This window comes from Macrosteles quadrilineatus, unplaced genomic scaffold (assembly GCF_028750875.1).
Source record: "Macrosteles quadrilineatus isolate MER2022 unplaced genomic scaffold, UCM_ALF_1.0 Scaffold_6__1_contigs__length_79288215, whole genome shotgun sequence".
NCBI classification, from domain to species: Eukaryota; Metazoa; Arthropoda; class Insecta; order Hemiptera; family Cicadellidae; genus Macrosteles; species Macrosteles quadrilineatus.
Window position 1 is genome coordinate 44,167,319 of NW_026542599.1, and position 26,962 is coordinate 44,194,280.

The window sequence follows — 26,962 nt, forward strand, 5'->3', positions numbered from 1 at the left end:
ACTCAGGCCGTGGCCTTCGAACTGGCAACGTCGCAAGTGGTGTTGTAACAGCTGTTTTTGTTTAGAAGCAGCTAATGGTATTTGTGTATTTACGAAAGATTGTTTACTGGACTATGACAAAATTTACTCCCCTTGAAAATGTACAGATATAGATTTTTAATTCATATTGTTTCGGTTTTATTTTAATAAATTTATGTTCATAAATTTAAATTTAAATCAATAATGTGCGAATTAGTGAGCTGATGTCACCTGTCTGCCATGTTATCTTATGGGACGTCTATCACTGAACAACACCACTTGCAACGTTGCCAATTCTACCAGGCCGCGGCCTGTAGTTAAAGGCGGCCGTGATAGTAGACTAACATAGTGTACTCTGGATTTTATGCAAGGCTAGTGGGTATCGTCATTAATACACATCAAGTCCGTCCATAACACAACATGCGAACACGTTATGGGCAAGGGTCATAATGCAGCACTCACTTACTTGATATCGATTCAATTATGAATAATTGGGGACGCCACCTAGGTGAGTAAGTATTTCAACCCAAATATGAATGGTGTAAGATGATCTGTGAAGCTTTTTTACTGACTAAGATAAGCTGTTTCATTAGCCAGGATACTTGACGTCTTTATCTTTGACCGGCACGACAATATCTGGATAGCTTGCGTCATAAATATTTAAATCACTAAAAACTAATATTTACAAGACAATAACAAAATAATTTATGGGAAAGCGGTTTGGAATAATGTGTTTGTCATTCCCGTGGCAGGGTAGAATAAGATTCAAGTACAACCTCCTTATCTTTAGAAGTTTATGAAGGGTCCTTTTGAAGTTCTTTAGTTTAAAATGGGTTCGGTTAATGCAACACCGGGGCGTGTCTTACTAGGTCCACTGCTTTGCGCGTCCCACAAGTATGCTAGTCTCTTCCCTTATGCCAAAGACAGCTGAGGCTTTCCCTGAGTATAAATAAGGATGGTAAATACATACTGTCTTAAAACTGTGAGTAACTGTAGTTCTACAAAAATCAATGGTACTAATCATAGTACGCAGCGAAATGTAATAAAATTAAATGCCATTTTTAGTAGTAGGACTTAATGCGTAGGTGCGGAGTGTTCCCACAGTGCCGAGCCATACATTATATGACTGTGTAAGAGGGCATGAAATACATTCTTAAGATAAGGCAGTGTTTGTCTTTATATAAGGTTTCTCATAAGGTAGGTAATGCAAGAAATTACAACACATAGCTTTGATTTGGGAATGCCAGTTGCATTTTGGTGCCTAGTCAAAAGCCAAAGCAATATCACTGGGTTTATCCTCCTTCATGGTTTTAGAGTGCAAATCAGAGATTGAGTATTTCCTGTTCCTCGGGGTTTGCATTAATGGTCCTTAACCTGGGATAGCAGTGGTTAGGCCTTAAGTTGCAGCTGTGTGACACGGATGCTCTCGTCCTCTAAAAATCAGGGACATCATCCCCGAACAAGAGTGTTCGGCCAATGAGCCATAAATCGTTTATCATGATAATGAAAAGTGTCTAGACCCTCAGGGCACGCAATGCTTTACGTCACTACAGTAATACCAGAATACGCACCATACAAAAGCTGCACTCTGTCCTACAGGGTTTGTCAGCGTTTCCAAAATTAACCCTCCCCCTTTTTTAATTCTGTGAAATACTCCTAACTTCCTTTGTACTCACCTTTGACCAGCTTGAGTGTGTGCTCAAATTAATATCTTCCAAAGCTATTAAATAGATAAAGAATACAAGTGAATTTTCAGCTTAGAAGAATTTCTCACCTACATTTTCTTTAGTGATACTTCTTTGTCTCTTTATACTATGCGTGTTTAGTCTCTATACTGCCGTTGATCCAGGTTGTGCTGTTCTACACAATTTAACAACCAATTCGATTTCAAAATGCAAGTATAAGCATTTACAACCACTAACTATGAAGTGATTGTTAAATAGTATTATGAAACCTTTAAATTTATAAATCATCCCCTGATGGACTCAACTATTCACTTTTTTTTGCGAATTTCCCTATAGGGAAGTAGCTATTACCGTAGGTGGCACGGTAAGACCTAGACCCGGGACCGATTTACTTTTTCATTTTGATGTCCCCAGAGGCCAAAAACACCATTCGTTTAAATTTTTATATATTTATATATATATATATAGACTTATATATATATAGACTTATATATATATATATATATATATATATATATATATATACGTCCGTGAACGCGATAACTTGAGTAATTTTTGTCCGATATTTGGTTTAAAGGTGTAAAGCGGGATAAACTTGAATGAGTTCGCGAACCAGCACGATCTTGGTTTTTCTCACTTTTGACCCTCAAAACACAAAATTTCCCGATTTCTCTTTAGACTTTTTTAAAGAGCTTAAAAAAACAAATAATTTAGTATATAAAAGTATTTTTGTTCAACTATTAGTAACGGAAAAATTGTAAATTTAAAATTCCCATGTTATTCTTATGGAGAATATTGTCAAATGTTGTAGTTTGCTTGTTTATGGATATATTTTGATCAAACTTGGCAAATTTATTTATTTTGTACTAAGCTATCAATATTTTACTCAAAAACACACTTTATTAGTTTCCTTGTAGCAGCAAACCTAGGTACTCGTTAAACCTAATGTTATTAAAATATATTTAACTGAAAATCAATTCAGACAAATGGAAATTCGCTTAGTCGGCAGGTTTGCTGCGGCGGGGGTATTAATACGAACTAATTCGTCGGGAGCCCCTAGTATCGCACCCATTAATCTCTCATTTATTATACTATGCATTTTAAATAGAAACGATGAAATCACACTACTATCCCTAAATATTATTTCAAATGGTTATAGCTTATGATAAAAACAAATAAATTATGTAGCAAAACATCTTGCACACAGCATTGAATATGGTAAAAACAGGCGGTCAACCATGTGTTGTCTTATACTGATTGCCATGACAAATAATTATCTAGTAAAATGGATTATTTTTTCAATTTACTATTCTTGTGGACAATCTAAAATAGTAGACGATGAAGACAACGATAACGACGTCACAGAAATGTTGCCTTTAGAAGGTGACTTTGGTGACGTAAATATTATTGAGGAAACCGAAAACAACACTACACCTTTTGTAGATCGCAGTGCGGAGGAATGGGTCCGAGATGCAGTCTTGGACGTTGCATACTATCTTAGATCTCACAAGTTCAACGACTTTGACCGTAGATACTACAAAGACCAGATCGACGATGTAAACTCCCAATACAAAGCATTCCCTTCTCCTCCTCTTAGATATTTGCACTGGGAGGTCTACAGATATTGTGACATAGGCTTCTACGATTGTCTATCCTATTTACAAGATGTGGCATTGAAAGCAGAGTTGGTTAGAACCCTGGACACAAACGTGGTGATGAATCAGAGGCACTGGGAGTATCCTCGAAATGCCAAGTCGATCGACAAAGTAGACCAGGAGTGCAGAAGACTGAAAGAGTTGGATTGGAGAAATGCAGACCCTTTCAAAGGCCCTTTGGAGCGTTTTCAGTGGCGTGTTTCGGCAAGCTACTACATGTGCTACTTCACCATGATGGAATACTCTCCTCTCATTATGTTCGGTGAGCGCTGTGACAACTACGCGAATTGCCTGGAAGGTAAATCCTCTACGAACAAAGACCCTCGGGCTGATGATTCTAAACAGTTTCAATGTGCGACGTACAGTTTCTGCCCTGACGTGTGTTGTCCATCAAAAAGAATTAATTCTTTCGACGAGTGTTTGGACAATCAAGAGAACCCTTGCTACTGGCAAAAAGATCGCGATAAAAGAGAATGCTCTTTCAGTAGGGAACGGAACCGGGGGTTTTCCGCGATTGCTCTTAACGAATGGAATGTGACTTGCCAGTGTGATAACAGATTCGAGTGGGACTCTGTATTCGGAATGTGTGTCGATGTCGATGAGTGTTCTATTGGAAGTTACACTTGCCGAGGAGACGAAACATGTATCAACTTGCAGGGACACTACGCCTGTGTTTGTGCCTGGGGTTACATCAACATTTCTGGAATCTGCGCCCCAAACCTGGTGCTCACAAACGCCCTGGCTAATCTTCACTCTATTTATCACCCTCCGCCGACCACGCCTCCCCGTCCTTTTTCGATCCTTAGGTATCTTTTTGGTTTTCAACTGTTCTCTCCTGACGAAACAGAGACTGGGGATTTGCCCCTGTTGAGAAACGTTAGTGATAATCAGGTTGTTCTACCAGTTGACTATTAGATTTACCATTAATTTCAAGTTTAAACATTGAATTGGATGTTTTTACAGTTCAAACCATTATGTTTTACAATAGCATGATGGAAGTTATAATAGTTGTCGTGAGATATTATCTTATTTTATTGTGTTTACTAAGGATATTTGTATTATTTGACTTATTGTTAGATAAAGAAAACAAATGATATTTTTTTGGCAATTTTTTGCATCTCCGTCATATCTAGGCTGAGTAGCAATTATTAAAAGGCCACCGTTTAATCCAGTATTTTCTTTCAGTATTTTTAATGATTCGAAATTGGGCTTAGCTGCTCTTAAAAATTAAATTGGACTATTGATAAATAGTCTGGTTGAAATAAACTGCTGATCTTAGTCAGTAACATAGCTACATAGCTACACTAGCCGTCCCACTCCTTTCTAGATCCATCCTTGATTCATATTTGGGTTTAAATACAAAGGCCTGCAATTGGTTCGCTCTCCAAAGTGGTAAGAATAATAACATTTGATCAATTTAATTCATAGTCATGTAAATGGTAAATAGTAAGGTTTGGTTTTTATCAATAATAGTTCCTATATACCTCGGTATTCGAATAATTCACTTTTGAAAAGTAAATAAACAGTTTAACTTTTAAATCATAAACGAACGAATCACAGGCGCCAATCACAGACTGTTTGCACCCTATACAATACACCATGTGTAGTCCTAATTAAAGGTTACCTAGTCTAGGGGAAGGGGAAGAGGGGTATTTACCTCACGACAATTCATTACCTAACTGAATTACAGCGGAACACGAGAACGGTCTGGATTAAGCGATTAGTTTAGTGACTAAACCTAATTTGCTGGATTAGTATGTAAACAGGTAGGGGTTTATTTAGCGCTGCTCGCGCAGCCTGAAATGATTTCAATTTGTATTACACTCTCTTTCATTAATATAAAATTAACATTGTGTTTGTTCGAAAATGCAATTTGCATTATCAGCGTGTTTATCTAAATCCAGAGTTTAACGTTCAGTTTTGTTTTGTTTGTCCATAAAGAATATCACTCGTACATACATATATATGAGCAACGATCACAATATTTTTGAATATACCTTTCTATTAATTCATTACTATATGATGATCCTTATCAATACAGTTTTTAGGTAGTACTGACCCCGAGGGAGTGTTAGATTAGAGCGATAACGCTTAGACTGTGTAACACTCTTAGACATACGGTACTTAGATTGTATGACACTCTTATACATACTTAGATTGTATAACACTCTTAGACATACTTAGACTGTAGATTAGCGTTATACATACTTAGACTGTAGATTAGCGTTAGATGACAGTAGCTATTGTATGCTGGCGTAGGCTACTCATAATAAACCTCACATATTAAATATAAACTAGAGAACCCGTGCGGCTCAATGAGCCGCATGGTATGAAACATAACGCCGAGGAAAACCTTATGCTTAAATTCGAGTAATTTTAGTTACATCTTAGAGTTGTTTTAAAACTTGTTAGAAACTAATTTAAAATATCTCCATTGGCGTCGTCAAGGTTCACCTACATACTTATCTTTAACTGATCTTGAACTTAGTTTTAACTGATAACTTCTAATGAATGCTAAACGATCTGCCTCAATTCAAGTTAACATGTTGCAACAAAGTTTTCCAGCATTGAGAATTGAAGAACCCTGTTACCATACCTGATAACCTGTCTTGAGTAATTTAAGTTTATTTCTTTGATATGAGACATCCCCCTGATCAAACGAATTTTCTCCGTGGAGTAACCTGAAAAGTGGGGTGATGTCAACTATTTCATGTGCTCCATTTTTTACCCTCAAACTCTGGGTTAACAACTGGACAGCCATAATCTGCTTTGAATAGGAAACACCATCGAATTTTGAGCAGCAACACCATCGAAAGTTGGTTAACGTAATTTAACGTGTTGTCTGTCAGTCACAGTATATGCCCCGCATCAGAACGTTCTCACGTTGTTCAGTGGAGTTTTCTTAATACCTGTCCAAAAGTTTTGAGTATGTATAAATTTGTCGAAATAGGTTGTATAACTCTTGTAGCTATAATATTTGGATAGCAATTTATTAGATAGATAGATAGATAGATAGATATTAGAAAGTATAACTGCACTGACATATGTCAGTGCACATATGTTATTTCACTTTCGGCTATTTTGTATATACAAAATAGCCGAAAGTGAAATAACATTTTCGGATATTTATTTAAATAAATGCACATTGTGAATACCATGGTTCTTAAGTAAATCCGACATCAAGCAACACCTCTAGCAATTTATTTCTTGAGCGTCAAAGTATAATTTGCTTCTAAAATTAACAATACTTGACTAATTACTCCATTGTAATTATTCGATTGCCAAGGGAAGATTGTTTAATTAAGATGATTGCCGCTCTGAGCGCTCTGTTCTTGAATCACGGCTGATAGAGGCAATTAATTAAACTTGGTGAAGATTTACAACTGAAGTGGAGTTGTTGAATTGGAAAGGTTTAATTATTCATACAGACTAATTACGGAGTTTTTCGTTAATGGAAGTTGAATTGTTACTCGTATGTTTTAACTTGTCTTAAGTACTCACTGCAAGGAGACTACTCATCCCACGGGTAGGTTGGGTACCGTAGCCGAGTTTAAATAAAAGTTCTTGTCTAGTAATCACAAGGTCGCCGCTCCAGTCTAGAGAAAAAAAACAATTTAATTAATTCTAAAAAATAAATATTAGTGTCACAGTAATCATTAATACAAAATTAACAACGTCACATTGATGAACAGAAATTATAGTGAGATATGTAATCAATACAAATATCAGAAAATGAGTATTTCCAATATAAAGAAACCATGAGCTACTGGATAGTCAAAGAAAGAAATCTAACATTGAAAACCATAAAAAAAAAAACAGTATTGTGCAACAGTTGAACTAATGTTGTATTGTACTTACAGTAGTAGAATATTTAGTATAAATTCATTGTTGGAACATATACGTTTTCTAATATTGATTGAGACTATAAAAATTATATTATCTTTACCAACTTTAATTTCGGTGATTTTAAATCCGATTTCAACTTTTATAAGTTATTTTTGTCACTTATTAACAAACCAGCAAAGAAGATCCATGACAACTTACAGGAACAGACAGTTGGCGGAGTTGGGTCGTTACAGAGATGTTTACTGACGAAATTCATTACGTAACTAAATTTGGACTGAACACGAGAACGTTGCGAATTAAACAATTAGTTTAACAGCGAAACTTGATTTTCAGAATTACAAGGTAAATATAACGACTTTCCTGGCTTCTTATTAGGTTCTGTATAGTTTTCTTTACTTGAGTTTTGCAAGAAATATTTTAAGTCGAAAGTCCTTTGATATAGTTTGCTTGTACACGTTTAAAATAGCTCGTTAACATTAACAATTTTTTAAATATTTTTAAACCACAATGCATTAATCGTCAGTAACGTAATTAAATTAGACGACGATGGAATTGTTTTAATGTCAACTCTGGATATTTTGAGCTGCAAGTAAATTTTTTACCCCGTAGTACAATCTGATTGGCTATTTTTTAAGTATATATAACTTAGGGCTTTAATCAATAGATTTTTGACCAAGTTAAGTTGAAAGAAAAACATATTGCAAACTGTAACGTGTTCGCGTCACACTACATGTACTTTCATACTACTATTAATTATTGGATAGTCAAATATACAACCAAAAACAAAAAGATTGGTTTTTGATATAAGCAAGCAAATATCCAATTCGCAGTGTTCTTTTTTTAAATATATTTGCTGGAAAACCCCAAGATCGATTTTTAGTTCCCAAAATTAGGAGGTAAGGTCTACTATAGTAATAAAAATCTATCTGAAACCTTCCCGTGGCTATATTTTCTCATCCGCTATTTAACCATACATTTGCATGGATTAACGAACCCTCTTAAAGATTTATCATTTTTATAGATCAGCAGGAGGCAATCATCAGTTATGGTTCCAAATAAACAAAGGTTCTATGTAGAAAGCGTTTTGAGGGCTACTGTATTTTGTTTAACGTTATTCAACGACTATAATAATAATTTAACTAAATACAAGGTGTCCGCAGAAAGAGGAAAAGAAATAACGAATTACTGTGATATAACCATGTATTTTTCCATGCCATGTGCTCGCCAACCATATGCTCCCCAACCATGTGCTCACCAACCATGTGCTCACCAAACATGTGCTCCCCAACCATGTGCTCCCCAACCATGCGCTCCCCAAACATGTGCTCAACAACCATTTGCTCATCAACCATGTGCTCACCAACCGTATACTCACTAACCATATGCTCATCAACCATTAGCTCACCAAACATGTGCTCACCAACCGTATGCTCACTAACCATATGCTCATCAACCATGTGCTCACCAACCGTGTACTCACTAACCATATGCTCATCAACCATAAGCTCACACAACATGTGCTCACCAACCGTATGCTCACTAACCATGCTCACCAACCATGTGCTTACCAACCATGCTCACCAACTATGTGCTCACCAACTAAGTGCTCACCAAACAGTGAGTGAAAACCTAACATTTACCTACACTGGTCTGTAGGCATTGTGTGTGGAAAAAGTATGACCTATACGGACAATATTGATTGTATTATATTACTGACCGTTTGTAGTGAAAAAGAAATTAAAACTCTTGATGTTTAATGCTGGATACTTGTAGCACGGACGCAAAGAGCATATCTGCAAACTATTGTTGGTATAAAGTCAAAGAATACAGGTACATATAGTAAAATCTAACCTAAAATAATGGAGAAACATAAAGCTTGCTCAGACATAACCAACATGAAAGATTTTGCACTACTCGAAGCCAATATTAATACTGTATTGGCAGCCAAATTGGAGGGAGAAATCTGATGGGATTCTACAGTCAATCAAGAAACGTCAATTATTGGTTGTTTGATTTGTTTATCTCACAGCATGAATATTTACCAGTACAACTGTCTTTGGTTGAATGTTTGTTGAACGTCATGGTGTTTAATCTTGACAATGTTTATTATTCTCTATCTATTTCTCTTTTGGATGTTCTATCAAAATAAAAAGCAATTTAAAATATACTTTTTAAGACCTGGAACGTTACACAACCTCACTGTAGCTGACGACCATAAATTCTAAACGAATCTTGAGGAGGAAAAAGTCAACAATGAATACAGAAATGTGTCGGCGTTTAACGATTGTAAGTAAAACGCCGACACATTTCTGTTTACATTACATTTCAGTTTCAATTTATTGAACTACACAACTCCCTCTATTTAATATTGCACAACATTTACAACTTCACTGTAACCCTAAATATGCAACGAAGCTGTTAGTGTTTTGTTTGAATATAATTTACCCTCAAGTAGAGCTATATCAGGGGTGCTGTCCACTTATTCTTCGTCTCAGACCCATAACTAAACTCCACAGTTGACCTCAACTAGCCTCATGCAAGACTAGGGTGGACCTCGGCCAAGGGAGGGATGACAAACTGCACTACCAATGTCTTGACAGTTTTGGGGTCGATGGAACTGCAGATGAAGTCTTCATGTTTTATGCAGTTGTTTATGTAACATGAAATGTGTAAAATAAAATAAAAGAAACACAAATTAGAATATAATTATCGACGTTGAATTTTGCAGTAGACACATTACCTATAGTAGACAAGCTGCAGCCGGTCAACGTTGAGTCTGTTACCATTGCAATTATAGTATTTTATCTGTTATTTTTCCTACAATGATAGAGTTGTTTATTGTAATAAAAATACAGGATGCTACAGAGTTGGCGTGTCGAAGATGTGTCAGTCGTCTAAAATCGGCGTGTGTACAGCACATTTGGACGATGGCACTGGGACGGGTGGCGTCGTCCTGTAATCCAGCTACTAGGAGGTCACGAATTGTGGATATTTATAGGCATACACTGTGGATGCGATACTCCCTCGTGTGGATTAACGTCCGCACGAGTGAGTACTACGACTATCCGCAGTACTATCCTGATAATTAGACCAATTCGTATATACCAAGGAAAAATGTGGTTCGGATCCCACTATAAACTGTAGGTCCCTTAGTTGCCATTAGCTGTTTGGGCTATTTAATTAACAGCTGTGTCTAAGCAATGTCGGCCTTAGTCACTAACAAGACTACAAGATCGCGCCACTCATTCTACACTCATCTCCATTCATACTTGGCTTAAAATACCTACTATGTATGGTCGCCATTTCAATGAAAAGTATTAAAAAGATGATTCAAATAGTTCAAAATACTGTAATTCTAATTCTAATTAGTTACAGTTAGTATCTTAGTTATTCTTTATTCCAATGCTACTACGACTATTAACACAAATGACTTGGTTCTATACTTCACGAGTAACCTACAGTAAAAGGTTTAATTGTTGATTATGAATTAAACTGTTTACATTAATCAAGGGCTATTTGAAGGGGTTTAGATTTTCCCCTAAGAAAACTACATGTGTGCATTGCCGCATTGGTGAAGTAAAAGCTTAACTCTGAAAACTGGATTCCTCATGAAAACCAAACGTAAAGAGGCCATACAACTTGGTACACAATAAAACCAACACAGCTTAAACATGTTTCGAAGAAATCCGCGTACTTTTCTACGTACTGCGTGTAAAGTTTTAGACCAAGCGTTTCTGTGGTCAGGACCATTAATGAAGATCCCAATAATAAAATGTAGCTGTGTCCAGTTTTGAATAACCAAAAAGAACTTGACTTGTTTCAGGATCCTCACAAAAGGTACTTTGGAGATACCAAATAATTGGAATAATGTTAATCTCTGTTTCTAATTGTATCGGAGAAGAGGTCAAGCATCTACCTTCGACCCAGAAACGAACACACAATACAACAATCGCAGTGATTCAACCTTAACAAACTAATTTTTTAATCCTCGTATCTAACCAAATCGTAACACAATTTGCACCAGCTCCACTCCACGCTGTCTCAATCAGCTGACACGTCACCTCTGGCGCCAAAACTTATGCAGATTCCCGCCGAAAGTAGATGAGGCGGCGCAGAACCCGCACAATTAAAACCCCAGATAATCGCATCACACGGTTAGTTAAACGACGACGTTTGTTTATCGTTCGCCGCTTAACTAATGCTGTTATTCGATCACTGGAGATTTCGCTTCGCCGCGTCGCGCCTAACCTGATTATAACCCCAGTTTTTTATCGCGTAGTTTTTTTCTCCGGCGGTTTTCCGAGTGGGGTTGTTAATGATTATTTACTTGACTCGAATTATTTCGAATGTAAATGTTCGTAGTTTTTATGACACGAAGTTGTGTTTGCGAGTTAAGATGTAAAACATTTATAAAAGAAATGTTTGTGATGGTTTGTTCATATGTTTAACCATGGCAAAGTGTAGTATTGGAGTATGTAAAATCACCTACGGGTCTTTCTCTAGTGTGACTCGCGTTTTATTTTTTCCCAAAGCAAGAAGTTATTACAAATACGTATTTTCCCGCCATACCATTCAGAGCTGTCCTAAAATGTAAAAAAATATTATGCTTATAGTTTCTAGAAGCTGTATTGAATGATTAAAAATTGTAATATCTAGGTGCTTTATAAGGTCAATTTCTATTTTCTCTGAATTATTAAACTTAATATAACTAAATATTCTATTATATTTTGTGAATTATGGTGTAAGAGCTTATAGGTCGTTGAATAGTTACTTGTGTTGTTAGAGAAATATTTACGCACGAGCCGAAGGCGAGTGTGGAAAGTTTATCGAGTGCAGCAAAGGCAGTTTGCACTAGTGTTACACATTATATTTTTCCTACAGTTACTATAAATCATATAAATAACTGGCTTTCAGACACTGTACAACACGTTTTTAGGTTAGGTTAAATCCAAACATTGAACGAAATGGGAAAGGCTGTACCAGCTGATCGAAGTCGTAATATCCTTTAAAAAAGTGTTGCTAACTTATTTTTAAGCGGACTCAGATTACGTGCATATAAAAGCACGCTGTTTAGTTTGACTGGAATACTGGTGTGTAAAAACTGTGCGCCAAAGTGAGGCAAGGCTCTGTACTATAATCTGTGCAAGGAAGCCCACTTTGTCGGGTGACTGTAGGATTTTTTTTTTATCCTGTCACATTCATTGAAACGATCCGTGTGGTTGCAAATACTACAGCTGTTTCTTTATTTCCCGTGTCCAGATAGGTGCAACTAATGATTTAAATTTCATGGAAACTGGTACCTTGATATTTTGGACCTGATAACTCGTGGTTTAAAATTAGCTGTAGCATAACGAGTACACAAACCGGACAAAAATGAAAATAATACAATACTGGAAAACAACTCAGTTTTATTGGCTTCTATTACATTTGTTTTTATTAAAATCGATTCAATATCAATTATCCCTAAATCATAAAATTCATCGCAAGCAACACCACTGAACAGTTTTGTTTAGTTCAAATATTGTATCAGTTTTGATTTGATTGGCTCAATAAAATCATGAACATTCTATGCCTACTATTTCGTCAACAACACACCTAACAGATTTCTAATTTAATTTAATAACATCTTTAGCTATATTTGCTATTAATTCACTATGTACTATCAAATCGACTCTATGAATCATTAACATCATCTACAATTGGGCTAGTAGCACATCAACACATATTGATTAACTAACAACACATTGATTAGCTTTATATTCACAAACACTCTACGCAAACCACTGACCTATCAACACGTCTAAAACCTTTTGAATGTTTTTACATCAATTCAACTCAACGATTCGATTTGTTTCGGTTAGGTTTCGATTCGTTAAATCACACACACTTAACCTAGAGAGCTAGAGAGCTGGTACTGTAGTCGAACAGATTTGTAACTAGTCCCATTCAGGGCCCCTTGCCCGGCGAGGGGTCAGTAGGGGTTGTGGGCCAAATGAAGACGTATGGGGGTCTGTGGCCTCTTACTCATAGACAATCTAGTTACTGGACACTTGACTTGTAATGCCCGACCTTAGAGGCCAAACGTTTTGTAGCACATCGCTAAATTCTCGTTTGGATATACTGTACTTAAATGGTTTGAACCACAAATATGTCATTATTCTTCCTTTTAAGACTAAGCAAAAAAGTGCCATTGGAAGTAGACTTCTTGATGTTTTATTTATTTTATTTTACGTTGTAGTTTAATTTGAAACAATAGCTTATTTCCATACTTTTAACAGAAACGAAAACAAGGGTGGCCCCAAAAAAGGTACTCATCAAAACTGGACTGCTTATAATTTAACTTCTGTTTTAATGGACATCACTCCACACCAATGTTCAGGATTGGTTGAAAACATGCAAAGATGAATGGAATATGTAAAAAACAATGGTGGAATCTTAGTTTTGTTTTAAGATAGTGTAATACACAACTAATAAATAATAATTAATTGTCATTAAATGATGAGTACATTTTTGGTCACCCTGTAGTATATTGTGTTGTAATTAATACGATCGTAACTATTATCTTATGACTCATCGTTAAGGAATATCTGTATACAGACAACTCATCACCTATAGAGACGTATCCTTATTACTTTATAAGTAAGCATACTACTTTAGGTGGGTTTCGAGCCACCACTTTAGTAAATTAAGACATTTGATTGACGTGATTTGAACCCGGCCCTTCAAGATAGAAGCCTTGCATTCTAACCATGTGTGGCTCTTGAGGAGCCCCGTAAACGCCTGGAAACATTCTCGTATAGAATGGCCCTAAATGACAGTAAAAATGGAGCAATCTCAACTGAAAATGTCGCTGTTGTGTTGTTACCAAGATTTACCGCCACATTAGTGAGTTTTCGCGCCTTTATCGCCGCCCCGCGCCTCCTAGATATTACTTTGCATAATCGTCGTCTGCTGCGCCCTGAACAGTGTTTAGTCGTGATCACCATTTGTCATGGCCGCCGTTGTTTATTCGACTGTCAACTTTATTCATAATTTATTTTTTACAGCGTAAATTTTACCATCGGTGGGTCCTAAAACCGCCCATAATATATCTGACATTTAAAGGCGTTAAGTGTTTATAAATTTATGGTAATGGCATTTGTATACGTTTTAAGTCATATTGAGAAAGACTAGGTATTGTACCCTTTGAATTCACTATCAAAACTTTGCATTAGTATGTACATAAAACGATGCGTTGAGTACGAGTATTACTGGCTTCGAGGTAGCTCAGTAAAATCAAAGTTTATCCCTTACTATTTTGTGCAATTAAATTTAAAATGAATTCAATATTGAAATTACTGTATTGTACTGAAGTCGAACCGGCAAATGAAAACAGGTGGCGCTGTTTGAGTAATTTATATTAGTTAATGCATCAATCCATAAGTATGGAGATACATATTTTCTCAATGTTCAAACACACCTGAAATATCTCTCCTCAAAAACTCATGGCACCATTTTCATTACTTTCAGTACTGCATGGTACTGCTGACAAAGAATTTATGTATTTAAATAAATCATTGTTGCAGATTTGCGAGTCAAACAATGAATTTTAGTACATTAATTAACTTATATTCTGTCCGATGAATGAGTCGGTTTATAGGGAAACGCTATTGAACTTGGTGCCAGGTCTAACCTAGAAACGGCCCAAACCTTGAAATACAAAACTAATAAAACTTCCCAAACTGTAAAATACTCAAGTAAGGCAGCACTGTATATTTTACCTGACTTTAAACAACTACTTCTTCCCAAACCCAATAGTAAACTCGAACAGTTCACCACAGACTTTGACTACAACTGTTTCTGAAACGAGCAATTGACTCATACGACTAATGAAATCAAAAACCTATCGTCCACAGTAGATTAGGCAGAGTGGACAGAGAGAGGGGAGTGGGAGGAAAGATGTGTCTCACCCTTCCTTGGCCAGGGTCCACCCTAGTCTTGTATGAATGTATGAGGCTAGTTGAGGTCAACTTATGGGACTGAGACGGGGAATAATAGGCAGCACCTCAGATACAACGGAAGTTGTGGTAAATAGTCCGAATAAAATTATAAAAAAAGATTTATCCATCCACGCATCCATGAAACCATTTGTCTATTCATACAATTACCGCATACATCCATCCAGTTAATTACTTGGATGCATGGCTCAAAACATATACAGTATAACACAATTACAGTACAAAGACAAACAAAATTACCATAGGAGTAACCCAGGACTTGAGTAACCTAGATAGAAAAACAACGGACTGAAAATACTTGGAACGGACAAACTGTGGGGTTGTGAAAACATAACTACCCGCCTCAGAGAAATCTTGTTTATAACAATTTATTTTATTAGTTCTATTTGTTCACAAAAAAACGTAAATATAATTAAGTTAACACTAAAAACTATGCTTAAAGGTTGTGAGTGAATTGTTCTTACAAAAAAATAATAAAGCTCAATAAGTCTTTCTTTTATTTAGGCAGATAATTCAAAAGCGAGTTTATGTATTTTTTAACTGAACTTTTAGCAGCAAGTTCGTTTTTATTCTAAAACTGACTACAACTTAAAACGGGAATTGTATCTATATTGAAAGTAACTAGTCCCTAGAGTTGTTTATAAACATTAATGTATGAAGTTGTGGACAAGCAAAGCTCGTTTGCCAGTTAATCTACTTCGTGTTGGTGAAAAATGTTTTGAACTGTTCGTCATAATATTATTATTGTATAACAAACCATTTCAACAGTCAACAGTAAAGTCAATTATTGGTTATTATCAGTCAATGAATGTTTTTTTTATTATATAAAGTATAGCCATTGTATATCATACATATCACAAATAAAGATGTGAAAAATTCCTTTCAGCAAGTTTGATTGCAATCTTTAACTATTATAATACCCATTGAAAAATTTTAAACATTTAATCAAATAAAAGAACAAAAGAATACAATTAATTGCTAGATAATGTGGTCTTCACAGGTGTGTCTTCACAACAACAAAACAGTTTCATAGTAAACGACATTACAGCAACGCACAAATAATATGGATTTAACCTAGTGTTAACTTTAATGAATAGTTACTGTAATTAAGAAAAAGTCTATACCAAGTAAGCGTTTTTCGGAAACAATTTTGATTTTGAAAACAAATTCAGTCATTCGTTTACTTTAATAAATTGTCCAATCGAAATGTATAATTTTTGACTGTTCTACCAAGTTAAAAATACATAGGTTGCGTTCACTTTACAGAAACATGCTGATGAGTGAAATTCATTAGTTTAAGTATTAGAGCATTACTCAAATAAATTGTACAATTTCAGAGTATAGTAAAAATTAATGGTTCATACCAGTTCATACAGTCAAAAACAATCGTCGTATCCCTTAAGTTTGGATTACCATCTATTTTATGGTCCACAATCTCTATCAATATACACTATACAAGCAAACTATGATGAGTGGACATGCTACAAACCATAACAACAGTTTGTGCTGTTGAAATCCAAACATAACCGTCTCAATCCCACCCCTATACATGCGAACGCCATAGCAACGACATCATGAAACATTGCAACGTAAATCACAATTTAATCGTGGCGATAATCAACGCTATCGACGCGGAACACCGGATGAAACTATCGAATACACGCGATTATACGGTAATGATAGTTAATCAGGGCTTATTTGATTACGCGTTTTAGCGCTGCATTAATTGGGACAGAACTGGATAACGGATCAATCATTCAGTCGAGACAACTTCAACGACGGATATATGGCGTTGAGGGGTGTAAATAAAGCTTAATAATTGTAATGGAGTGTCGGACCAATGGGAAGCGAAGGCGGGGCTAGGGGTGCGCGCGCGGTTGCCATGGCGACGGCCGGGGTTGCTATCATGACGAATGAGTTTGCCACCAAGTGATTATTGCCCACTTTGAAAGTGTCGGTCTCACTGTCGTTGGTGAGTTTCATTGTGCGGTGACGAGTTTGTGAGTTTTGTCTTGTGTTAATTATTTCCCACTAGATAGACTCCCAAGGATAATAACAGTTATGATGTATTGGTAGGAATAAATAACCGATATTTTGGCAGAAGTAGGCGTGTAGTAAAGTAAACCTAATATTTTTGTGGAAGAAGAAAATAAAATAAGTATGCGATTTCGAAGAACCGTTCAACGACATCGTTGACAACGTTGCGAATGCGACAGATTTCTAGCGGTTGAATTAATACTCATTTACTGTTTGAGTCGGCACTCAACAGGTCCAAACAATCAAATAAACACAACAAAGTAGTAGTGTACATTTTATTCTACACTATCTGAGTAGTATCCAAAATAACCAAAAAGATCTGTCCTCAAATCATAACTTTCAAGTTTTGTTCAATACATCATCTAATCCCTGAGAAGCCTAGCTGTGTTTTCCCTCCAAAAATACTCCATGCCTTCCCTCCAATGATGGAACAGCTGACTCAGTTCGTGTCCAAGCAGTTCGACGCTGCCGAGGCCAGGTCTGAGCTGTGGCCTGGGTCCGGTGGTTCGGGAGCTAGCTCTAGAGGTTCTGCCTCCCCCGTCGTGGACCCTGAGGACTCGAGGTCTCCACCCTGTTCTCCTCCACCCTCCGCCACGCCGAACACCCCGCCAGCCGCACCAGAGGACGAAGGTGAGTTGTGTGATTGTAGTCTGAAATTTGTAGAACAGAATTTGAGCGCATTTCCTTACAAAACACATGTTTTACATAGCTTATCAGGGAAAGCTATGTGCCCAGTGATCAGGGAAAGCTGGGCCCAGTTTTAAAAATCATCATGTTCTGACGAGGGTTTGAATAGAACATGGTCGCTGAATAGTATTGTTTGCATCTGTATACTTTCATTTTACAATTTAAAATTTAAGTATCTAAATTATATACATGAAATAAACTGATTTTGTTTTAGTACCCAAAATATATGCGGTTAGCGAATAATAGAAATCCATTTACATTTCAGAGCCTTTTCTGTTTGATCTGTGTTGTATCCATTTGTTTTGGTTTTTACGTCTTATATATTAAAAACTTTTGCTAAACTTATGACCGCTAGCCTGACCATACTACTGGACCGAACTACACTCGGGTTGTACCAAAATAAGGTTGTTGGTCATATTATATGTGCAGGTTTTATTTGTATTTTGAGAATATTAATGATAATTGGGTCAAAAATGGAAAATCCACATTTCCGATGGAGATTTAACATGGGGCTAATTCTATATAATAATAGACTAGCGTGTTTATTGAAAACCTTTTTTTCTCAGCTCCTGTGCATTGCCGGGAAAATCTACGTATACTGTTAGAAATACATTTGCCTGTAGATATGCAGAATCAATTTATAAACTAAAATATGCTAAAAAATAAGCCCATCAAATTAATTTAAAGTCTTTAAAAATTAACTTGGGCCTTATTGGTTGCCATGTTGGTTACATTTGGTCGAGATTTCGACCACGGGGCGAGCTCTAGTAATTATAGTAATTTTATTTTTGACAAGTGTAAACTTTATCATGTACCCAGGCTATGTAGTTGTAAGTTACTTTTTATATGAAAATACGAAATGTTGACTGACAGAAATACACTTTTGATTACTTATTCTACATATTGTAAGACACATTTAGTAGGCTCACGGCTATTACCACCACTAATACATAAACACTTTTAACTGTAATCACATTTAAATTGTATTTTTACTCTAAATTTGGTTTAAATTTGCTTTTAAATTAGTTTTGATCTGTTTCTAAAGGGTACGCTAAATAAGGGTGATCCAATACCATGGCTTGAGTTAAAGTTGTTAAGATTTCTATGAAAAGTTCATTAACAACTATGAATCATGAATAGTTATGAATACGTGATACACTGACACATATTAAAAGTGAAATACATCAACGATGGAAAGAATAACTAACATATGTATAATAGCAATGTGAGCTATTTAATTCTCGTCCTATATGTGCGGTAGACTTAGCTATTTATAAAACAAAATATAAACTAGTTCAACAAAACAAATGCAGTTAAAAATATAAAAAATCAATTAAAGAACAACGATCAATAATTAATAAGGGAACATTAAGCCATAATATCCTCTTTTATATTTCGAACCCTTGAATTGGCTGGAGAAAATTATTTTAATGCGTTTAGGTGCAGATATTATTTCTTGATTACAAGAAATAATATCTGCTTAGCTTATTTATAATACTTAGCTATTTATAAAACAAAATATAAACTAGTTCAACAAAACAAATGCAGTTAAAAATATAAACAAAAAAACAATTAAAGAACTACGATCAATAATTACCAAGGGAACATTAAGCCATAATATCCTCTTTTATATTTCGAACCCTTGAATTGGCTGGAGAAAATTATTTTAATGCGTTTAGGTGCAGATATTATTTCTTGATTACAAGATTAACGCACAGAATTAAACAAACTTTACAAATTAAACCAAGAATATTCATAAAATGCCAATAACACTACAGTTCAATATATTTATCTTGCTTGTATTTGAAACATAGAGGATGTATATTCAGTACAGTATCTATATTGAGTTTTAGAGCTTCTGGTCGTTTTCAAGGCGTAAACTTTCACCACAGTTTTTATATTTCACAAATTGTTTACGGTGATTATTTTTGTTAGCTCAAAATCCTTAGTAAAAGCAAGAGGTAAATACCGTATCTAAAATAATAGCTGTTTTACTTTCGTAAAATTCAAAAAAATAATTAGCCTAAACCACATTGAATTGACCTACTAATCTTACAAAATTGTATTGGATTTATTCCTGTGCGCTTTATTTGTGCTATGCTATCTTTGCAGATTGAAGTTATTGAGCAAAGCGAGCGAAGCCTTTTGAGACCGGACCTTATGCGCCGATGTTGACTAATTTAAATAAATATTTTGTAAGCAAGTATTGATATCGTATATATTTGATTTCATGAGAATTTTTCATTGAATATAATTTCATTCTTTTTAAGTTACTCTATTCGAGTGTAATCATGGTAGAATGTTCAAGTATGCAATCCCACTAAATATGGTTAATAATGCTAAACTACGTAGCAATACGTAGCTTTAGCCTCCAATTAACGTTTGTAAAACTGCTAAAAACATCATAGTGTGGTGAACAAATATTTTCATCTTGAGTATTTTCGTGTTCCTTGTACTTGTTATTAATTTAAGTAGTGGTATGATTTTGAATTTTAACATCATGACTCATGAAAAAAGAGTGCATTCGTTTTAACCACATTTTCCATTTGAGTTTATGCAGATAATTGCATTCTTTATACTGTATTCTTCAACTTCATTGACTAGTTATAGCAGCTTAAATTTGCTATATGTTCAACAAAAATGATTTTTTGTTTCATTTAGTTTCTTTACCTTGTTTTGCGACGGAAAATAGCGCGGGAGAGGATAAAGCGACTCTTTTATTCGCAAATTTTCTCTTCAAATTCATATGTCACATAAAATCAGCATAAAATACTCTAGCCTTCTCTGATTTTTCGAAACATCTCAAAACATCATGCGTTGCGTTTAAGTATTGCGACGATGAAACTGCAAATATGTGCTGTATGGAAAGTAACTCCAGCTAATATGAACAGAGTGATACTATATGTAAAATATTTTCAAATAAAGTATACGTTGATTCAATTGTAGCTTTAAAGTGATTCTTTATAACCAATACTATCCATTGTATTCTGACTAGGACAACGCCGGGTATCGCTGCTAGTAAAACATAAAAAATATTTATTTACAAACAGCTAATTTATACTCTACGTAAACTCTAAGTGTCACTTCACTCATTCCATAGTGGCTATATTTTTAGCTTTAAATGAAACGGGTGTTCAGGTAAAAGTAACACATTCACCAATAGTGTTAGAAACAAAAGTTAACTGCTTAAGGTTTAGCTGTGGGCCTTTTGATCAATTCAATTAAGCAAAATAAAAAGCTGTAGCAAATCAATACCACTAAGCTTAGTTTTAAGAAATTTAAACTAAGTTAATGCCAATTACAAAAACAATTTAAAATGAGTTAAACATTTTGCCAACACCTCTAACACAACCACACATGAAACGCATGTCAAAAAGGCTTCAAGTTTTACAAAAAGATATGAATGTTTTTGCCGTAAATAAAGTATCAAATTCTAGAATAAAAGATAAGCAGCACGTAGCTGCCCCTGGGATAAAGCACACAGAATGTATCGTATTAATTTAAAAAAATACCTGAGTTAATTTTTGGTTGTTTAAACTGATGCGAGTAGGCTACATAATATAGTATAATTAGCAACAGAGCCTGTTCGTTGTGGTTAAATACAACGGTCTCTAGAAAATAGTACGTATGCTTCCACAAATGTAAACAAAGAAAAATCAAGGAAATGCAACAATCAGCTGTTCCATTTGATCAGTTGGTGCATACTATGCATGAAGCTCCGGGCCGCGGCCTTCGAAGTGGCAAGGCAACGTATAAGTAGTGTTGTTGTTACAGCTGAAAGACAGCTTGGTTACTGGGCTATTAATAGTTACTAGTGTACATGTTGCTCGAATTCGAGCAATTACAAAGTATTACAGGAGTTATTTCAGATTGAATGACAGTCATATTTACAATGAGCTTAAAAGAGTCAACTCAAATATTACCGTTGTTTAACTCAGACCCTGTGTATTGATAAACCTAAAGCATTCCGGACGGTTCTCTCCTTCTCAAAAAGCCTCGATGTACAGGCAACACAGGTCATTAATAGAGGGCCAATTGAGAACGAAAAGTCGTTTTGGGGTAGTGTTAGGGCACACTTGTAACCAAATAGTTGAAGTTGCCCAGGTTCAGGTTCAGACTGTGGAGTAAGCAGCCTTAAAGCCTATTACTATTAAGCCTATTACGCGCCACTGTTCTGTAGCTGCGGTCGTTATCACGATTGCGCCTCCTGTCTATGTTTCGTTGCGTCGGAGACATTTAAAAGAAATAAACAACAAATAATAAACAAATTATAGCTACACAAAACAACGATAAATGCACAAATTTAAGTTACAATCATGCTAACACAATCCATCATAGCAACAAAACAACGATAAATATACAAATTTAAGATACAACCATACTAACACGATCCGTCTTGGGGGTTATGTTTACACAAACTCAAATAGTAAATAAATGTACTCAATGTGTTTCATTGATTTGAAAAGTAAATAACAGCAATAAAATTATACAGCTGATCAAAATGTAAACAATTATATTCTTCATAAGAATAACATGGGAACTTTCAAAGCCACTGGGGCAGAGTCCAAGGGACTTTTTCAAAAATGTAAGGTCAGTTTGCAAATCTACGCGACACGCTCTTTCCAATGAGACGTCAATGGATAAAATCGGTTAAGAAATGGCGGAGGAGTTCAACCGACAAACTTTCGTGTAGCGTATTAATTATATAGATTTGTGCAACTAGTGAGAAAAGTGAGCAATTGACTCACTCGAGAGAAATCCTTACTCACGAGCCGTAGGCGAGTGAGGAATGGTTTCTCGAGTGAGGCAATTGTACTTTGAACTCGAGTTGCACATTATACTTTTCCTACAGTTACCATAAAACAAATAAATTGGTGAAGAAACATAACCTATATTTACACAAAAGTGAACTTTTAACATAACATTTAATGTGAAGTGACAAATACAACAGTACAACAGCTGACCAGCTGATTTACAGCCAGTGCTGCCAACGTATTTCGCGCGCATACGACGTTGCCTGCATGTTACGCGCTCACTATTTCGTGCCTTCACGTTGCAAATCTGGAGTGAGACAAAGTAATTAGAGTGAGACAATGTTAACATTGTCTCACTGATGAGCGAATTGGCCACTTTGCTTTCTCAAATCAGTGAGAGAACTTGTACATTGTTAGGTAACTGTAGGAAAAATATTGACTCCACTTTAAATGTACAGAAATAATTTTCCAATTTATATTGTTTTGGTTTTCAATTCTATATGTTTTATTTTTAATCTTTTAATAGATGTATTTTCATAAATTTAATTTTAAACGAATACAACGCGAATTAATTAGCTGTCTGCCTTGTTATCTTATGGGTCCAGGTGTCCGGCGTTAAACACTACTAGGCTATTAAATAAATTTCCTACAAATCACTACTATTCATTTCATGAAAATAAGGCACCCAAAATTCAACTCAATTAAGGCAGCCAAAATTTTCATTTAACAAAAACGTGAAACCCCCGTTTACAGAGTATTTTTAAGGAAAGTGGTTTTTAATTTTTTTCCATAAATCTTAACAAAAAAAGACTTTTATAATTTTATTTGCAAATATAGAGAGAGTTAGCTTTTCAAAGACCTATTAATTAATATTAATAGAATCGGCCCAGTCAAACTTTAGGTTTCGTCGTACAAAGATTTAAAACTGCATTATTATAATAGTAGATTAAATTGCCAATTCATCTTACTAACATTATAAATGTGAAAGTTTGTATTGTGTGTTTGTTTGAAGTTCAATCACGCATTAACTACTGGTCGGATTGGGCTGAAATTTGGCATGATGGTAGCTCACATTCTCGATTAACATATAAACCTATTCTTATCTCAAAAATCCTTTCGGGCTCTGCCCCAGTGGCTCTGGGGTTTTCCATGTTAACCTTATGGGTATTCATATTCAAAAGGAATTATATAATTTTGTCAGCTGTTCTAACTAAACAAGTTGGCTCTATGATATTAAATAGCATTAAAAAGTTATGATGTTTGCCAACAGGGTATAACAACATCTAATTTGAACCAACTAGCAACAAAAAGCTGTGAAAATGAGAATTTAACTTTTTTATTGTTTAGGGGTGTTTAACCGTGTCCTCTCTCATTGCAAACGCAAAGCACGAGTATAACTTAAGAGGGTTCCCTACCCCCATTGAAAAACGTCAGAAAACCGCTTCGCGCGGTATCATATAGCGATTCTAGTTTTAACATTTAAATTGTGAACCAAACACCATTTTGTACATAAAGAGTGGTTATACTAAGTTTGCTTTTTAAAAAATGTCTATGCTTACGCAATCAAGGGCAACGACTTGTCAAAGTTAGTGAACTTTACAGTTAAAGTTCACTAACTTTGACAAGTCGTTGCCCTTGATTGCGTAAGCATAGACATTTTTTAAAAAGCAAACTTAGTATAACCACTCTTTATGTACAAAATGGTGTTTGGTTCACAATTTAAATGTTAAAACTAGAATCGCTATATGATACCGCGCGAAGCGGTTTTCTGACGTTTTTCAATGGGGGTAGGGAACCCTCTTAACTGCAATAAGCATTTAATACTTAAACGCCAACCCCGTACGAAGGACGGGTACTCTGCTAGTTCTTTTTATATAGTACTCTTGATCAACGAACTATGTAGATTACTGTATTTACATCTATGATACTGACTCAACAGCGTTACATATGCCGAATGTAAACCCAGCTGTTTGTTAAACCAAATTGTATTGTACTAAAGCAAACTTAAAATGTTGGAGTTGGCTGGTAGACTTATATAAATAACTAGCTGTGTGCCCGTTCTACGCACGGGGATCTTATCGTAGCCAGTTGAAACCTTCTTATATTAAGAACAGCAGTTGATTTTAATATTTTCAGATATGCTGGCAAAACAATTATAGATAAACCTTCGCAAATACAGTATCTGACAGTTTCAAGCACAAGGCAAAACAAATGCTTCGCAATTAAATGTCACCCAGATCATGTTGGTCCATATGTTAAATCCAATGATTAAACTAAAAAAATGCTTTATAGATCTATGAGGCATAGCCCTAAGGTAGGCCTGAAAGTTACTTTCCACAATGGTTAAAAGTATATAAGGTACTACATTAACCTCACAATTTAACATTTTATTCGGGTTGACATTTTTCATTATCAAGGTGCGCTTGTCCTTTCCGTGAAATACTGAGAAATAAAGGACATTAATGCGTTACCAACAGACATACACACACAAATCCAGAACTTAATTAGGGAATTCGCTACGCTTTAAGCATAACAAAGTACATATAAAATTAGTATTTGAAATCTTTGTTAATGTCATCAAATTTTATCATAACAATTTATATTTGCTTGGACCGAAGATGACCCGTAATGCTGTCGAAATGACGGCTTACTTTATGAAATGAAGTAGGCCTACTATAGACAATTTAGATTGGTAATTTATAATAAAAATTACCAAAATAGGCCACGAACTATTGATGCATAAACAACGTAAAGCGTTTAAACAATTCATGATGGTTTACTGAGTTTTACTAAAATGCGTTAGCCTATCGTTTTCTTAGCATAAACTAACATTTTGGAATCCAGACAGAAAAAGCAAAACTTATACAGTTAAATTGAATACGCCTGTAATAAATAAGGTGCAACACCAACGATAACTAATTTGTAAATTACAATCATGTTGTAGTACGTAAAAATTATTCTTGTTGCTACCAACGGTTCTAAGGGAAATCAGTACCAAAAACCAACGTTTACAGTTAAGAAGTGTAGTACATCCGACCAACTGTATGCGTTAATCAAGTCCCGAGGATATTGATCTCTTGGTTTTGGATTTTTTCGTAAAAGGTTATTGGCAGTCAAAGTTATTTACCATTAATTGCTTCTTTTATAAACATTTTTTAATGTAAACTTATCGGTGTCAGTTAAAAAAAAGAAACAACCTTATACAAACAACTGTTTTGTTATTTAACAGATTACGTATTCTCTAAACAATGATTGGTATAGGCTATCCATTAACATTAGAAGGTAATGTGATAAAAATCACACAACGTTGGGTTTTTGGACGTTTGTAATTTTATTTCTTAAGTAGGTAGGCCGTGTATCTTAGGAAAAAGTACCGGCATCAAGGATCGTCGTCAAAAAGGTTGTTATGAATAATTGGCTAGGCGTACGTACCCAAGAGATGGACTATTTGCCTATTGGCTGTATGGTCCAGCGATTGCATCACACGGTGAGTAGGAACGATTGACTATATAATATATAGTCAATGGTAGGAACAGAAAGTGACACATTGGAAAATCGAGTTTAGCATCATCCGTAAACCTCTGTTACAATCACCTTCTGCAGTTGTGATTTTTTTACTTTACATTTTACACAACCGCCATTGAAGCGCCGTCACTGAGTGGAAATCTTGTTTCTAAGCTATTGGCGACGATCGTTATTAAATTTAAGTTTCCCACCCGTATACAACACTGATTCAAGGTCTTCTTTCTTGTTATCAAAACTCAAGAACAATTTCATACACTAAAGAATTTCTGGTTCCTGACCTGGATGATACCTAGTTAATTAATTTCATTTACGGTTACACTATTACACTATATTATTGAACTTGCGATTAATTAAATCCGTTATGTAAGAAATACGTTTTTAATCTCACTTCGTTGAGATTCGCTTTCAAAACGCGATCGAAAATGGTTGCGGTATTTGTAAACAACATTTGTAAACATATCAGTGACAGCTAGAAAAAATAATCTTGATCCGAACAGCTGTTCGTTATTTCATAGATGATTATGTGATAAAAATTGGACGAAAACTTTAAAAAATCACACAAAACTGCATTTTTGAACTTCCGTAATTTTATTTACAAAGTAGTGAGACCATATTTTAATGGCTAAAGACACTCTCACCAATCCAGTAAATACATTAAACGACTTGGATCTTGATAGGTGCTCTCGTTTCCCTGGAGAAGATTGCGTAAAATGCCATCTTGAGTGTTACAGACAAAGGGAAAGACAGACAGACAGAAA

General features: G+C 35.3%; 2 protein-coding genes across 2 annotated transcripts in view; one reads left to right on the forward strand and one right to left on the reverse strand.

The window, feature by feature from the left end:
• Positions 1-6,933: 6,933 nt before the first annotated feature.
• LOC128997494 (acrosomal protein SP-10-like) lies at positions 6,934-8,751 on the reverse strand. The gene is made up of 2 exons (XM_054423132.1): positions 8,434-8,751; positions 6,934-6,954 (listed from the first exon to the last, which is right to left on the reverse strand). Exons 1-2 carry the CDS (start codon positions 8,749-8,751, stop codon positions 6,934-6,936), a joined length of 339 nt encoding a protein of 112 aa, XP_054279107.1.
• An 8,912-nt stretch (positions 8,752-17,663) lies between these two features.
• LOC128997495 (short stature homeobox protein 2-like) overlaps positions 17,664-26,962 on the forward strand; it is a 33,460-nt gene continuing 24,161 nt past the window's right edge. The window contains exon 1 of the mRNA XM_054423133.1: positions 17,664-17,868. Within this exon, the coding sequence (XP_054279108.1) occupies positions 17,664-17,868 (205 nt within the window). The remainder of the gene's footprint in view (positions 17,869-26,962) is intronic.

Bases quoted from the DNA above. Each gene is read 5' to 3' on its own strand.
- LOC128997494 (XM_054423132.1), bottom strand. From the start codon at position 8,751: ATGGTTAGTGAGCATACGGTTGGTGAGCACATGTTGTGTGAGCTTATG. The intron at 6,955-8,433 runs GTTGGCGAGCAC...TTTTTTCTCTAG, and splicing joins ACATGGTTGGGGAGCATATG to ACTGGAGCGGCGACCTTGTG.